Raw genomic sequence first — 17,762 nt, 5'->3', positions numbered from 1 at the left:
AAGTGCAGGACCCAGCACTTGGCTTTATGTATATACGCACGCACACTTCTATAAATACATACTCAAACAGGGGGCTAATTGTTAGATAAGTAATACTATAAATCATTGTAATTGTACAAGGCAGTAACATCTGTTACTCACTACTCACCCAGGGTAGCTGATAAGTGAATTTTCAGTCTTCTGCTTCTAAGATCCTTTCCAAAGATGCCATCCTCAGGCTCACTGTGAGTTGCTGAAGTCACATCTTTCCCTGTCTTCTGCACTCTTCAAAGTGATAGTTCAGCTCCTCAGGCCATGGTTACATGACCTACTTGTAAATCTACAGTGGCTTCAGAGATACAGGTGTATGGGGTAAAGGTAAGGGCGTTTAATTACCCATTAAAACTGGCCACTGCAGCTGGCAGATATCTGACTGCCATCCCTTTGTTTAGGTTATGGCCATGCTTCTACTGAACATTCGTAGATTGAGTTGGGGATTACCTACAAATGGAAAGGAAAAGGACTACCATGGTCCTCCCTGATCTGGTTTTGCAAAATAAGCAGCTAACTGGTTTGCAATGCAACGTTCAGGTGATGAAAGGGTAAAACACGGTAGGAACAGGCTCAATGCCCAAAGACTTTAGTGCATTTATATTTGTTTACTTTGGATTTCAGTTTGGCACCACATCCTAAGCTTGTATAACTGCAATAGGGAAATAATTACATGTACCGACACTATTTTATATCTTCAGATGAAAAAGAAATTAGTGTACAGGCTCTGCCTTATCTGTGCTGAGCCAGAGCTGTCTTTCTCCAGCTTCATCCGTGCTGCGCTCTGCTACATTCCTGCAAGACAGTCTCCATCACCTGCTAGACAGTCTCCATCTCTGAGGGCTGGCAAGAGAATAAGAATCTCATTTTGCAAAAGCCAGTCCCACTATGGCTCAAAAGAGAGACTTTTCAGAATGTATTGTCAGAAATGAACACAAAATAGACAAAATGTACAGTGCCTTCAGGTCCTTCCCTGGCCTGAGCTGGAGTGAGGACTTCATTATAGGTGAGTGCTTTGACCACAAAACTATTGCCTATACTTGTACTCATGTGCATGAACACATGGGACAGAACTGGATCCAACACAAGGTGAGAATTTTGCTGAAATCAACATATTTCCAAGAAAAGCTTCAGCTTTGGGGAAAGTTGACATTTTCAAACGAAATTTAAGGCCCAAACCTTCCTTCAGCCGCTCTAATCTCAGCTCCTATCTTACCACATTGACCAAAACCTTCAGAGGCAGATTCTTTCCTGCTTTACAGCACAACCAAATAAGTTCAAACAGCACAAAAGGAAGATACCTTCTGCATTGCACTCTGGCAGGCCATCGAACCCCAACAGCAAGTTGCCCTCGTCATCATACTGTGCATAGGTGCCTGGAGGACAGGTGGGGGCTGGCTTCTCAGTGGGTGGTTCAGTGGTGGTTGGTTCAGGAGTGGTGGTGGTAGTCGTAGCAACAGTTGTAGTGGTTGTAGTAGTTGTGGTGGTAGTTGTTGGGGGTACTGTTGTAGTAGTAGTTGAGGGAGTGGTTGTTTTCTTAATCATTTCAAGACCAATCAGAGGTTTCCCTCCAAGGCTTATTATTGGTTTATCTTGTGCACTTGCTACAGGTTTACTAAATCTGCCATGTCCAAACAAAGGTAATCCATCAGGGCTCACCATTGGGGCACCCTTTTCATCTAGGAGAGAAGAACAAAACCAAAAAGTCTCACCATTAATCCATTTCAGTCTTAGAGTATGGTATTTATCAACAATAGATACCACAGTACGAGTGTGATTACAGCCTTCTGTAACTAAGCTAACAGAGAAGAAGGTTGTTATCTGGCAAAGAGCTAAGGAAGCTGCAAAATGGTTCAAAAGAATCCCAGATAAACCACAGTGGTATTCACTTTTATCAGCTGTTTGCTAAACACTTCTTGGGAAGACTGAAGGGAAGTTTCAGTCTAGAATCACAATGTGCAGACAGTACCTGTGTTTAATCTAAGTCAGCCTCGTAACTGTTGATGGAAGGTATGATGAAGCCATATTCTGCTCCCTAACGTCAAACATGTGCAAGGAAAAACTGGCACGAGCTGGTGAGATGCTGTCACTGCTGATAAACTTTTGTGCTGAATTCCGGATACTGCAAATATTCACGGTAACCAGTTTAACAGCAGGCACTGAATTTGCGTTCAAGAGATCTATACAGGTGGACTGATAAGCAAACAGCTGTGTTTTCACAGATCATACACAGGGTCTTTTACTATTTGTGGTCAGTTTCAGAAGAAAAAAATGAAATAACCACACCAAGTATCAACCCTTATTCTGGCTCAGTTCTGCAGTCCTTTCTAGTGCTGATACAAGTGAGACAGACTTGGGTTATTCTTGCTGCCTCATACTCTGGAGCCCCACAGGGCACCCCAAAGCCTCCCCAGGTTCTGCAATGTGCTGACTGCCTGATGGAGACACGACGTACAAGCAACTGCAAATGGCTTGCATGGGACCTGGGGATGCCTGAGGCATTCAACAGCTCAAAGACTTGTATCATGTGCACAGAAACTGTAGATTTTTTTCTGTAAGAAGGAATCTGTCACTTACCAACAATTGTACGTCCATCCCCTCCTAATTTCACTCGGAGAGGGTTGCCTTGGGAATCTTGGAGGTATTTTCCTTCAACATTTAACACTAGCCCTCGGTCAAGATCTACAATCTAAAAGTGAGAGATGGACTCAAGTTTAGTGAACACAAGAGGAGGTAAAATTAAATTTCACAGCAACAGAAATCCTGGGGAAATTCAGATGCTGAGTGTGATGTTCAGGAATAGCTACAACATCCACAGACTTTTAAAAGTGAGTCACTAATTGTATAGTAAACACAGAAAAATCACTGCTGAAGAAAGCAAATCCCCAGGAGCTGGGCTCCAGAGTTGCACAGCAACCATATTCCTATTGCCTGCTGTAGTTCTCATGTGCAAAGGAGCAACTCCCTTGATTTCCTTGGGCTGCACAACTCCTAAGGTGGATTCCTGTAATACTGATTTGATTATGACCCTGAGTCCTTTTGAAGACAGGATTTAAAAGTATATCTACTAATAAAAGAAAAAAAAAAAGGAAAAATTAAACCAGTTAATTTAGATTGAAACAGCAGTGAAAACAAAGTAGCTAAGATTTTAATTGAGGTAGGAGACTGAAGAAAAGCCTCTGTCTCATAAAACAAATCTGTCTGAGAGCTTGGATTGAATTCAAGAGGTAACTGCAGTTAAAATCCAGTCCTCATTGCTACTTCAACCCAAAATAGCTGAACTCTATGTTGTTTTAACCTGAGGAACAGACACCAAGACACAGAACACAAAAATGCAAAAGGTGTTAAGTTCTGGGAGGAAACGGGGAAGAGGACGTGAGCAGCAGTCCCAGGCTGGCAAGACAGACTCACATTTGGTGCAGGGAAAAGACTGTAGCAGGAGGGACAGTGGATCGTGAGATCAGCCTCTGAAGGCCTCCAGACCCCGGACGTTGACATAGATCCTCTTGCTTTACAAAGTGTTCGTCCTGCTTGTAGCAGTGCCGTCCTCTCATGGGGTAGAGAGAGATGCCCCACGGCCTCCCAAGGACCTTTCCATCCCACTTTCTGGAGTCCATTTAAAGGGCTTTGGGCATGCTTTTCAAAATGTCTCCCTTGAATGTGACATACTTGACGCACCTTTTTATGTTACAGGCTGCCCAGGGCAGTGGTGGAGTCACCATCCCTGGAGGTGTTCAAGAAACATGTAGATGTGGTGCTTAGGGACATGGGTTAGTGAGCTAGGTGGTGTTGGGTTGGACTTGATGATCCTTGAGGTCTTTTCCAACCTCAATGATTCTGTGATTCTGTGTTCCTCTAATGCAAACAGTAAGGTTGAAGTGGCCAGCAAATAAATGTCTTTATGTGTCACGCAGCATGTGAGCAGCTCTATGGACACCAGGGGGGCTGGTCACAGTCTCCTCCTGCTCAGTGTTTGGGCAAACACACAGGAAACACCAGGTCCTTCTCTGCGTTGGGTGGTCATAGACTCACTGGAAAGGATTTTTTAGACAAGGTCTGGGCTTGTAGGCACCTAGCAGGGCTTTCCTATCAATGGCATCTGAGCTTCTCTGAAAATACCACTGGAAACACGTCTGCATGAACGGCAAATTGCCTGGAGATACATACACGTGTATATTTAAAGCACTGTGACACTTCTGTAGTAACTTTTCATTTCAATACTCTTGCTCATGAACTTCTCCCTGGAGTGTGAGTCTGGGAGAAGCGCTGCTGAACACGTCCTTCACAGCAGCTATCCGGGCAGTCCCCACTCACACTGTGCAGCAGACAAGCCCCGAGTCACTAGGGAGCTCAAGCCTCACTGACTTTAAGGAAAAAATGTTTCACTAAATCTATGGGAGTAATGCTATAGTCAAAAATTCAAGCCATCAGTCTTTAAATCAGACATTTAAAATGTTTAAATAGTGAAATGCAGAATTTGTCATCAGATTTCAATGGAACAGTGGAAACTAGATCGCTAAGTACATCGCTTTACAGCTCCATTGGCACTGCTCTCCTCTCTTTCCTGAACGAAAATGTAAGTACAATAAAATGCCAAAGTATCTTGAATTTAGAGAGAAGGTCACCCTACCCACTTTGTTCCTTGAGGGCCATTGATTATTCTCTGTCCACTTGGTTTTCCATTATTACCAGGTATTATTTTTCCATTTCCATTTCCGTTTTTTGTTGTAAGATTAGGTCTGCCATTGTAACCTGAAACAGAGAAGAAAACACACTATTCTGAAGAAGGCTGTGCATACTACAAACCAGATTTTAAAATGCAAAGAAATGCATTTTCTGACAGATCTGGACATAAATGAGAGCAGAAAGAGCCCTCACCACATTTGGCAAACCAGGGATTTAATTTCTGCTTGGAGCAACTGTTGTGATACTGTCAGATCCTCACAGCTGACACAAGCGTCTGAAATGTTTCTGCAGTTTTCACATCCTAGCTCAGAGACTTTCCTCTAGAAAAATATATATATGAAAATATATACATATATTAACTACAAATGTATATTGACTGAACGCTTCTCAGCTATTAACGTCCCAATTGCATGGCTAGCAGTAAGCTGGGATATAACCTCCATAGAGAAATCTGTTATTCTTTCAGGCCATGCATCTCATCCACCATGGTATTACTTAACGTCCACTCTTAGCTTAAAGCTCTGCAAGGCAGTGGACCTCTACACAACACTGAGTCTGAGTAAAGCACAGCAAAAACAATAGCCCAGCTGCACGGTCCTCACTACAGAACACAGGCAACACTGAACAAAACATTGCTATCTACACATAGCATAGAAGGTATTTACCGAAACACTCAGGTCACTCAATACTATTTTGGATGTCCATGCACTGGAGGGAGAAAAAACATTTCTACCTAGCAAAGTCACTCAGAGTCTCTGGGATTCTCCATAGGTGACATGGGGAATCCACATTACACCAACTAGGCAATGTCCTCAAGAACTGAGGCTTCCAGACAAAATAAAAAGCAATACATTACACTAAAAATTGAACCTGCATTCTGATGCAAGACTTTTCATCTAACTGCTGGTCTTAGGAAAAACACAACTCAATGAGGTTACAACAACAAAGACAAGGTACCTTGTCTATAAGGAGGTCTAACAAATTGCCGCTGGGAAGGGCTCCGTAGCCTGGAGTTCAACAGTCGCTGTCGAGGCGACAAAGTGGAAGAAGAAACTGCTGGAGAAACAGTGTGTGTGGTGGTAGATGCAGAAGAACGTGGCCAGACAAAGCTTGGTTTAGATGGGGTGTGCTTGTTAGAGGACTGTGTAATCCGTGATGCTATGGCAGAGCCTCCTGGTGATTCAGGAGAAGATATTTTAAATGTTGGAATTTCTTCCTTCTCTTCCTCTTCAGAGCTTACTTTGTGAGGCTGAAGAGTGTCCATAGATTTCCTTTTATTGCTAGTAGTGTCATCGTATGTGTTTTTGTTACCTCTAGAAACAGAAGGGGACCATTTTGCTGCCAAAGATGTGGGTTTCTCTTCCACTTCTTTCGGATCATATTCACTGTAATAATCATCCTCTTCATTAGAAACTGATTGATGAGATTTAGATGAAGAAGAGGAAGGAACTTTTCGAGGAAGTTCAGCTTTGGACATTTTTGAGGGCAACGGGCCATATTTTTTCTCTGTTTGGGACACTGTTCTTGTAGCGACCCTTGAGCGAGTAGGTAATGAAGGACGAGCTTGTCTCGAAGAAGTGGATGACAACCTCGGATTATACTGGTCTTCTTTTGATGTATCACGGGCAGAACTGGAGTCTGGCTGAGTAAGTTTTGGTTTGTAGGAAGGTACCTGAGAACCTGGCTGCTGTTGCTTTGAGAGAGATGAACTTGAGCTTCCCTGAGAGAAAGATGTAGGTAATCCCCTGGAAGAGGACACCTCTTTAGGAAACACAGAGTGGCTGCTTGCTCTGTCACTGCCTTCTGTTATGTCCTCATCATCATCCTCCTGCAATTCTTCGTTACTCTGAGATGAGACGTGAGATGGGAGGCGCCGGCCCCTTGAATGCAGTAAGGAAGGACTCGTTTGTGCCCTTTGGGGAGGCTCTGACCGGGAGGTCTTCTCCCAAGGAAGATGAGAGGGGATCGTCTTTTTAGGCAAAGATAAACTCGGTTTTGATCGAGCAAGCGTTTCTTTTACCTCTTGACTGTCCTGCTCTACAGGCTTATGTTTGGAAAGAGAAGATTGCAAAAGAGAATGCTTTTCTGGAGCAGCCACTCGACTTTGTTGTTCTTCTGAGTCAGAGCGGGGTGACTTTTCACCACGTGTCTCTCTGAGTTGAGAATCAGAATCAACCTGAGGATTTCTTCTCTTGGAATAGATTGCTGAAGAAAACTGCCTGGAAGAGGGCAGAGAAGGAAATAAAGGGTTTGCATCTTGTGAGTCCTCCCTATAATTCTTATCAACATTCTTTCCATCAGATTTCACACTGGTGGAAGAGCGAGAGTGAGGTGAAGTGTGACCAGTAACAGCAGACCTCGATGAGGCTGCCACCGCAGCTAATTTTGAATCCTTCCATGTCCGAGAACTGGAGCCTGAGGGAAGCCTTGTTTGCTGCAATCTAGAATTGGTCTGTCCCGCTCTGTCCTCTGCTTCTTCACTGTCAAATTCATTATGGTGATCACGAGCATGGGAATCTGCTGATTTGGAAGAGGGTTGATGTGAATGACCCAGAGAGCCAGACCTACTGGGATGGCTTCGGACAACCTCCTGAGAGACAGGAGACTGCCGATTTGACGGCAAAGCCAGGTGACTAAGCTCTGAAGTTTTAGAAGACATTTTCACTGGCATGGGGTCTGGCTTTCCTTCCACATTACCCGCAAGATCATTATTTTTGGAAGGCAGAGGATGAGAAGAAGTTTTAGAAGGCACATTAGCGTTGCTTTGCCTCAGTTGCTTTGTTTCGTTATCTGTGTATTTAGGAACAGATGAGGCAGAAGAGCGTTGTGCTGAGGACGGTAAAGGTGCTGGTGGCTCACGTTTCTCTGTGCTTGTCTGCTGTGACATCTCTGATGTGTGGGTTCGAACGGGGGTCTTCCCTAGGGCAAGGACAGGGTGGACCGTCCGACTAGGGGACAAGGGTCTAACATTTCTCCTCTGATCCTGGGCTTTTGGTGGTGTCGTTGGAGCTTCTTGGGAGGAATCACTGTCATCTGTCACCTCAGTGGACTGGAGATCAGGTTCCAGCTCTCCTGTCTTTCTAGAAGGTAACTGAGACTTATTTATGACCCCTCGAGTCAAGATTTTATTCTTATATTCAGAAAGAAGACTCTTTTTATCACTAACATTAGGTGAATGAATAGACGACTGCTTAGATGAAAGCGATGGCTGGGCTTTTGAAGAAACAGAAGAAGTTTGAGAAGGAGATGAGCCAGCATTCCCACGTTTTTTAGCCTCTGAATTAGCTTGAATATTTGTTTGTTGCTGAGCAACTAAATCCTCATGAGCAGCTGGGGGGGGAAAAAGTGTTTATTCACAACAATAGAAAAAGCACAAAAAACTGACCAAAAGAAACCAGCCAGGTAGCAAGAACAAAACAACTTATGAGAATATGCAACAATAATTACTTTTGTATTAACCAGCCTGTGGAGTCTGGCTGAGTAATTTTTGGGCTGTAGGAAGGTACCTATGTGTAATTATTACACCTTGGGTAAAACTTAGAGCAATTAAAGACAAATATCTAAAAGCAGGGTCTGCAACATCCTATCAGTGGAATTAAGCCTTAAGCAGAGCTTAGGCATGTTGATGGCATGGTACTGCATTATCCCATCTGAGGCTGTGGCCCACATTTTTAGTTAAGTCAGCAAATCTTCTGTCCCCACAACAGCATCTTTTTGTCAAGAAGCAAAGGCAAGGAGTAGTATCTCAGTAAGCCGCTTTAAGTGACTTTCAAGAGGGGGAGTGGTCAGGAATAGTGAAACCAAAGACCCAAAGCATTGTATTCTTTGGCCTTTGGATAACAAGACCACACAGTGTTTTCATGCAGGAAATACATCATGACATGCATTTAAGATGTTAAAATGTCCATAAGATGTCCTTTTACATGCTGCAGAGTGACAAATGTTTCTCTACAAGCATCTCTTTGGACAATATAGTGATGAAAAGAGCTAAAAGAAACAGTATTAAAGAAGTAAAAACCCATGGGTTAGATGGAGTGCAGGGGAAGGTTAGTCAGTGAGAATGAACATAACTGAGACCAAGGCAAGAATGGGCAGACTATGCAATTGGTACATGGCTTGGTGCTCACCTGCTGCTGGGATGGCAACACTGAAGGCTTTAGATTGAGGACCTGGTCCCCTCCTGTTCGCTGCACGAATTTTGAAAATATAGCGCTCCCCGGCCTGCAGACCATCTATTATGGCTGATGTTGTAGCTCCAGAGTAGGTGATGGACTTTGCTCCAAATGGCTTGAGAGCCGGGGCGTATGAAAGAATGTATTCTGAAATGATTTGGCAGACGGTTGGAAGGAGGAAACTGAAAACAGTCCTGTTTCCAGCGGACAGACTGTATGGGTAGGATGAATTAGAACGTGCATTACTAAAATTAATACACTAGCAATGCACGCCAAGTCAACAGCTGGAGTACAAAGACATAAGAGAGAGATATATGCACATATATCTAGGTAAGTTGAACGTTTGTTCATCTTAACAGACAAAAACAAATCACATCAATGACCTAATGACTGAGATAGAATATGTGATCTATACCTTTGGAAAAACACTTAAGCAACAATGCCCACCAGAGTGAAGAGTCACAAGAGGAGCCGGACAACAGCCATGTGCACTTCCAGAGAAGGTGTGGGGGGCATGAGAAACTTACAGCACCAACTACTGCGTGGTTTGGTGTGCTGCACCAGGAGACTTTTTTTGTTTTTGGACAATAACTAATAAAGGGAAAAAAATGAGTGCTCTGAAAAAATTAACTGCCCTAAATCAGAAATAACAGACAAAACCTAAAAACAGAAAATGCACTGGAGGCAGAAAGCATGTATGAACGTTACCAGAAAAATACACACAGCCTACTACTCGTGGAAATCTAGTCTGAAAGACTGTGCAAACGTTAGGGAGTGCAGATTGCTAAAATCAGAATACACGTGCTGTTACGGCTGACGGACTGCAAGCAGATTTTAGACGTCCCAAGAAAAAGAGGAAGTTTGAACTTACTGATTGGCTACCAAGATATTTACAATAAACAACACATGATCCAGGGAATATTCTTGCAAAACATAACTTGCTCACAATGGTGGACAACACATAATTGCATTGCTGTCTATAGCTATGTCCACAGCAAATAAGAATGTTAAAAAATTTTCTTTCCCACAGAAATTATTTGGCAGAAGAACAAAATGGTGCATTCACATAATTATAATTCAAGACGTCAGTATTTAAATCAGGTGACATTATTCGTTACTGTTAATGACTTTCTTATCCTACATTTCCAACAGAGCCTTGACACAGCTAAAATTGCACTGTACTTTAAGACCCTAGTCATGCAAAAGCAGCACTGCCAGTCCACTGTGGTGAAACTCTACCAGCTCCAAAGGCCATGTACTCATTCCTCAGCCATGCTGGAGCCTGAGGGGCAACCCCATGAAAACACCAAAGCACTTACGTCAATCTTGGAAACAATATTACTGCGGTCAAATGTAAGTGTTTCCAGCTAAATCCTTCCTTAGAGCGGTTTTAGCTGTAATCTGCAGGCCAGCAGATAAAACTCATGCCTGGATGATAAATTCTTATTCAGAAAAGATACTTCTACCAGGAATTAACAGCACTGTATATTGCCAAATGGTAGCAATAGCGTGCCTGTCCAACAATACTGAAATCTGACACACTGTGCTTAACTACAGCCAGGGCTAAACCCCACTGCAGAGACAGCAAAGCATGGTCTTGTTGCCACTTGAGAAACTCACCCTTCTCTCGCCTTTCAGTTTAGGATTACTGTGGTACCTATGGTCTGTATTAGCTTTCTGTATTGAGAGGAATTTCATCCCTATAGGAATAACCGTAGGCATGCAGAGGAGTCTTCCCATTACACTCCCAAGGAGTGCTGGTAAGATCTCAGCCATCTGCAGCCTTCCTTTTCTTTGCAATCCTCTGTAAGAGGCACAGGTATTGGACCAAAACAGGGGTTTGAAAACAAATTCCAAGGGCTGCCAGTTTTCTCTCTCTACACAAAGAAAGACAACACTTGAGGAGTCACAGTGCCATGATGGGAAAACTCTAGAACATAACACCTTTAAAAACAGGAAACTTAATTTTTCTGAAAATTAGCCCATATTCACTGTGATAAGAAATAAGCCATAGGTCATCAAAATCAAGAAAAAAATCATAAATATTTTATATGCAAATGCATTTAATGTTCAGTTGAAAAAACCACAATGTATCAGAAGGCATGGTAAGCTTTGGTTGGGTTGGTTTTGTTTGTTTTAATATACACAGGAGTTGCTTTAACTGCAGAGGCACCGATTTAACTTCTGGTAACTCTCAAATGGCTAATGGAGGGCATCTTCTCCATTACTTTAATATGTGGTATAAATATACAAAAGGACAGGGTTGAAAAATAAAAGGACCAAAAGACAAAAATTCCTGATTACCATGTGCTATCAAAATGACTATGAAGTGCTAATTCAGTAATTTCATTTAGCCAGTATAAATATCATTTTTGTCACTTATTTAGTTTAAAAATAAGACCGCTCCTGTAATACTTCATATTCAAGAAAAAGAATGATACATTAGACACGTATAAGCATTCAGCTTGAGTATCAGGTGTCTTTAAAACAATTGCCTTGGATGAATCACCTAAAGATCAGCAGACAAAAATGGACAAAGGGCTACAGACTGCTCAAAATTAGGAGCAGATTTGAAATTTCAGATAATGTCCCTGCTTGACCCTATTTTAAGAAATAATAATTCTTGGACACAGTTGCAGCTCCATTGAAGCAACTGGCAAGACTCCCACTGACTTCAAAGAGGAACGAATTCCACTGCTGCCCTGAAGAACACGTAGGTCTTGTTAAGCAGACACGGTACACTTCCCTCCAGGCCAAAGGTTTTTTAAATCCTGAGATGATACAGTGCTAACAAGGCACCTCCAGAAACCTGTGTAACTTGAGAACACAATCCCATCAACCAGTGGAGAAAGAGAGCAGCCAAAAAAATCAGCCTGTTCATTTTCAGAGGGAAAAAGGGACAAAAAAAAAAAAAAAAAAATCTCAGCATCTTTCTTTTTCAAATCCTAGGCAAGTAAAGAGCCACTGAGAAATGAGCTTTATAACCATGTACAATAATGCTATAGTAGACAAGGCTTATGCATGATCTCTGTCAAAATTTGTGCTTGCTTCCTAAGCTGAGGCTTTCCTTCTGTGATACACTAGAAATAAAACACAACATAAACCCACTCACTTTCTTGGCAACTACCCAACTTCTCCTTCTTTGCCTAACTGTTACAAATCCTTTGGGAAACTTCCTTCTCGAGCTCCGTTTCCACCTGCTTAATAACGGAAGAAGAGGTAAGCATGCATGTGTGACACCCCAGGAAGCTCTGTGACATCCCAGGCACACCCCAGGTGACGATGGCTTGCCAGCGGTGGTGCAGAGGCGCTGGGCTGGAAACAAGAAAATGTTGCTGGGGTATAAGCCATTAACAAGTACAAAAATCCTGGCACAGTCAGCAGTCCCAGCTTGCTGTGGAGCGGCAGTCTGGCTTTGAGCAGACCAGGTCCTTGAGGGGGTTGAAAACCGATGGTGATGACTTACCTTTGACTTTTCCTTCACTCTCTGGGAGAGCATCCCAGGATGCTGCTACTGAGGTTGGTTTTCCCTTTAATGGCCAAACATCCAAATTTTCAGGTGCGCTGGAAGGAGCTGCGAAACAACCGTACGCAGAAGAGGCAAGTAAGAAAAGTCGACCTACGCAGCATACACCTGTCACTCCTTCTTCTCACAGCAGAAATTCCTGTATGGCCATTTCAAAGACAAATGTGAAGAGCACACACGGCTTAGGTCCATGCGTGCCTGTATTACACCTCTGTATCAGACTCCTGTCGTGAAATTTTATTCCATACTTTCAGGAACAGGCTGCCTGCACGAGACTGCTGCTGTGGCTTAGTCGGAAAGACACGGTAATTCGGTTGTTACGGACCACTTCCCTGCACCAAAGGGGCCTCACGGTTTCACCACGGTGGAGGCAGAATGCCCCCCACAGAGAGCGACAGCAGCCAGGATGCTCCTCTCAAAGGAAGGGGCACAGCCAGCTGCAGGGGGTCCAAGCTGCTCACCTATCCCCAAAATACCCAAACCATCTCCCCCTGTTCTCACTGCACCACAAGAGCAGCTCTGATGTGCTCTCCAGGGCACTGCTGCAGGGACGCAGGCAGCAGCACCAGGGCTTTTCCCATGTTCCCAACCCTCTGCTGCCCCGGGCAAATACTTATTCCGGCTTTCCCTCCAGTCATCCTTATTTCACAGCTTAAACCCTAAGACTTGCGTCACTCCAAGGACCTTTGCATACATACCCGCCTCTGGGGTCCGCTGGTAAACAGACACACTCCATTTGCCTTCCTTTCCTCCCTCCAAGATTTGGACGGCAAACTCGTACATCGTGTCTGGCATCAGATTCTCCACCAGTGCCCGCCGGTTGGTCACCTGCTTGTAATCCCACCTTGCCGATTCCCCCTTTTCCCGATAGCGAACACTGTATTGCCTGGGATCAGAAATCATAGAATCATATATCAAAATAAAAATTCATATATTGAAAGACAGCAGTAGCAGAACCAGAGAAGGACGGGGCTGTCTTCTCCTCATCTAGCCTGCTGGGGTTTACTGGGGAACCTACCAAAATGCAAACAACAAGGTACTACCACCACCAAGGTCCAGCATCTTTTAAGCATCTGCCTTCCTCTAATGCAGTCCGACTGCCTTTGCTTCAAGCGACTGGCTGCTCTTTCCAGCCTCTTACTCAAAACACCCCTGCCCTGGGAGGAAGCCACCATCCCACCGCCCCAGGGCCACGAGCATGGCCAGACGGCTGCGAGCCCCTCACTCCCAGAGCAGCACTGGCAGATCAGTTCCCACGTGTCTGCCCAGATAACCGCTACCACAAGGAAATGGAGAACGTGTAGAATTACCTCTTCTCCTGCTGCACCCCTTGGGGTATTTCAGCACTGGGCTGCACAGCCCTTCACTGTTCCCAGGCTGAGCAACACAGTCTGGTGCTTTCAGACCTTTGGCATATTCCAACCCATTTCTCTGTTTATTTTGGTCTCCAGCTGCTGCGAGCCAAGCTGTCCCACTCATGGGAGACCCTGACCTGCCCAGCCTCAGCTGCACTGGGTTTCTGGAGGGTCACTGTACACAGGGAGCACTGATGGGCGATGCTCCCTTCACCTGTGGTATGGTCATCTCGAAGCAAAAATATCCCAGGTTGGTGCTGACATTTCAGAAGGGATCTAAACACCTGTAGATCTCCAGATACTTGAGACCAGGGCACAGGGAGGCAAGAAGGGTACATGGCCCCAGATCCACCCACGTCAGGTTTCTAACCGCTGCTCTGAAGCATCTCCCACCAGCCACTGCCAGAGGCAGGGATAGGCAAATTCTTATGCCCTAAGCTAAATTATTCCCATAACCAACTGTAATTAAATAAATGCAAATCCGATCAGCAGTGCATTGGCAGCAGTTCACCTTCAGTATGCATTCAGAAAAGAAAACACAGGGCTACTACCTAGTGGCTGCAACCTTCTGTGTTTCATACAGTGGGTCTGTCCAAGCAACAAGCACAGACTGAGAGGACATAACTCGAACAGTTATGTCTTGTGGCACCTCCACCTCTTCCTCCTCTGGAATGGCAAAACAAAGCAGCATATTAACAGCAAGATATTGGAGGTCTCATAAAAAACAGTCACTGTCTTCAACTGATGTAATAGTATGCACACAGCACAGATGCATAACAAATATAATGGTAGTGGTAAACCAAGTGCATTGATTACTGATTGTACCCCACGGCAAAATAATTTCTTATGTTAGCTATCTGCTTACAAGATCAGAGTACTAATATATTGCACAGTCCTTAAATATTCTATCAATTCCCACAGTTCCTGGAGAGCAGAAATTTTGCTTTATGAAAAATTCTCATATTTTAAAATTTGGTTTCACTTTGAAGGGCAATAAAACAAAGGGCTACAAAAAATTCTTCACAAGGGAGAATTTCTGTATACTTCACATTTTTGAGCATTTCAAACAGGTTGTCTGAATTCAGCTTTTCGGGTTTTTTATGGTATAGAAGGCAAAAATAAAAAAAAACACTGAAAGAAAAAATAAAATCACTGAAGTGGACTGTTTTGACATATCAGAATATCTTTCACAAATAATTTATAAAACTTTAAAATTAAGTTAAACTACTTTGATTTTTTTGATGAGGCTCCTTTTTCTACCTGCTCATCAGAGTTTTTCCAGGTTTTCCAAGCCAAACAGCTAGTACACAAAAGTGCCTGAGAGCACCCATCTACTACTCAGAAGTGGCTTAGGGGACCTATTTATAAAGTTTTGCAATGGGAGAACCTAAAGAGAGAAATTGAGTATGAGAAGTGGATGGCATCACCTCTCCAGAAAGATGTGAGGTGGGATTTCAATACACCACAGTTCCCAGTTCTGACAAAGGTGTTCTCCATCACCATCAAAATACCCAAAACACTCCACCACCCTCACGATGTTCTCGTTGCAATGCGAGGGGGTGAGAAGTTGGCGCTGGCATGGAGATAACTCAGAATCTCACTCAATTCTTTTTAACCTTGGCAGCAGCATGTAACGCCTTCTTTCCAAAAGAAAGTTAAAACTTTTGCTGACCAGGTTCAGGATTCTGGAAATCAACTCTTCAGGAAAAGGGGTGGAGATCTGACAAGAAGACACACCATTGTGGAGGTCCTGGCTTTGATTTAATCATGCCTTCTCATGCCATTACTGCAGTGCAGAACATTTGCCAAGAGCTATAGAGGAGGAGATTAAAAAAAAAACGAACAACCCAAAACAAAAACCCAACCGAAACCCAACCAACCGTGTTGCAGAGTTGTATCATTTCATCAATCTTGCTTGAATTAGAGAAGCAACCGGAGATGTCCATCAAGCTCTAATGCAGAGAAAGACCTAGCAGCTCCAGCACCACAGGACTTGCAGTCTGAAAATCACAGAGCTATCTCATTGCAGTCAAATGCCTCTCTGAATTGACAGCAGATGTGCAAGAAACATACCTGTGACTTTCCTTTTAGTTAAAGATGACCTATAGACAGGTTGGCTCCGTCCTTGGGAGCTCCTTGATGGCAGCGAAACCACATGAACTGACTCAGAGGCTGTACATGTGGGGAAAAAAAAGAGGCTTTCCTGTAACCTTTTTCATTGCAAATAAAAATCAGTCTCTTCAGGCAGAACCCTGGTTTACTCTTTTCTGAGCTAGAAAAGGGGAAGCTTCCTTAATAGACAATTTATTTAGATTCACAACATTTACATCAAAGATTTCAATATGCATGCAGTAAGAACAGTAAAATTTGTATTTTAGAAGCAGGAAAGCAAACTATTATCATGAAAAAACCATCACAAGAGCCCTATATTCTAGGATTGAGTTCCTCTCCTGATAACTTGATTATTTAAACAAAATTTGTTCTCCCTTTTTAAAAAACATACTGTAAAAGTAATGCAAACAAGATGTTCTCCAAACCACGTTACACAGTATTTCATATCAGGAGTAAGTCCATTACTGAACTCCCACTAAGTCTGTGACAAGATTTCCACTGACACCGGTACTGCCTGGGCAGGCTCTCATCCTGCAGAGCATCAAACAAACAGGGGAGCATCCTGCACATGTACACATCTCAACGCTGCCACCTCAGCACAGACGCCTGAGCGGTCCCTCCACCAGCAGTGCACAGAAAGATGAAAAAGTCAGTACTAGAGAAGGATGAGAAACAAGTACGAGATTCCTGTTAGGAAAAGGTGGAATAATTGCTAAAGGTGACTGACGAGTTCTCTCCCTTTACAGAAACGGAGATAAAGATGTGCTTTTTATACAAAACCCACAAAGATCTAGGGGCATGAGTGATCTAGGGCATGAGTGCAAACCATCACAGCACAGAAGGGCAGGGAGCATGGCAGGGGCCAGCCTGGCTGCTTCAGGAGCCCCTAGTGACCAGGACCTCATGAAGGAACTGGAGAGAACATGGACACACAAGCATAACACTAGGACGGAGCCCATGAAAGTTTTAATGGTAAGCATGGATACATTTATTAAAAGCAGTAATTTTTTCTCCACGGTCTGAAGTAACGTAGGGACACAAAGTGTAAGAAGAAGACAAGAAAGAATGGATTTAAGAATGGCCCCACAGCATGCAAGGAGAATCTGAGCTAAGCTTCGTCTCCCCTGCCCTACTCCCTGCTATTAATACGAGTAACTCACACGGTGCCTCTTTAACACAGCATCAAGTTCTGCTACACTTTCTACCCTGGTCATCATATTTTTCTGTTACACAATGCAATTATAGCAACCCTTTTCATTTATAGGAAGAAGTCATTTTGATGGCTGCAGTAACATGTCATCTGTGACCACCTAGCAGCCACAGGGATTACAGAAGCGTGCTAGCTCAGCTCGATGCTATCAGGGAAATCGGACTCACTTAGTTTTCTCGCTTCCTGGTTTTGTCGCTCTTGCAGCAGCGGAGCATAGCTCATCCTTCGGTTGCTCTCTCCGTACCCACGGACATAACCTTGGGATCTGCTGCGCGGACCCCTGAAGCCTGCTCCATAAGGGGGCTTCCACCGAAAAGATATCTTGCCATCTGGAGACAGGGCGCGCACTCTCAGAGGTCTGTTTGGCATGTCCTTCTCTTCAAAAAATAAGCAAACACACAAAAAAAACCAGCACAGTTATTATGAAGTACATGGCATAGAGCAGTCCACATATGTCTGTTGCAAGCACATTTCTTAAATTAATAAGAATAAAGGGCACAATTTTACAGGTTTTTAATTTTGCTACAAAAGCCAAGTGCAGTAACAAGCTTTCCAAGCGGGGTGGACAATACTCTGTAGCATCTTTTCCCAGGCTCTTCAGACAGACTGGTGCAAGACACCGAAAGTGAAAATGTATCGTAATACAAGGACCCTTGCCAGAAACTGGGGAT

General features: G+C 43.7%; 1 protein-coding gene across 1 annotated transcript; it reads right to left on the bottom strand.

The window, feature by feature from the left end:
• Positions 1-1,331: 1,331 nt before the first annotated feature.
• FNDC1 (fibronectin type III domain containing 1) lies at positions 1,332-17,468 on the bottom strand (the record flags this gene model as incomplete). The annotated part of the gene is made up of 11 exons (XM_010074676.1): positions 1,332-1,709; positions 2,608-2,719; positions 4,661-4,782; positions 5,674-6,324; positions 7,576-8,001; positions 8,844-9,035; positions 12,355-12,462; positions 13,113-13,300; positions 14,321-14,435; positions 15,843-15,941; positions 17,259-17,468. Coding segments are annotated over 11 exons (2,601 nt in total), but the record flags the coding sequence as incomplete, so codon positions are not given.
• Between the last annotated feature and the right edge of the window lie 294 nt (positions 17,469-17,762).

This window comes from Pterocles gutturalis, unplaced genomic scaffold (genome assembly GCF_000699245.1).
Source record: "Pterocles gutturalis isolate BGI_N339 unplaced genomic scaffold, ASM69924v1 scaffold33947, whole genome shotgun sequence".
NCBI lineage: Eukaryota > Metazoa > Chordata > Aves > Pterocliformes > Pteroclidae > Pterocles > Pterocles gutturalis.
This window is presented reverse-complemented; position numbering and strand designations above follow the sequence as displayed.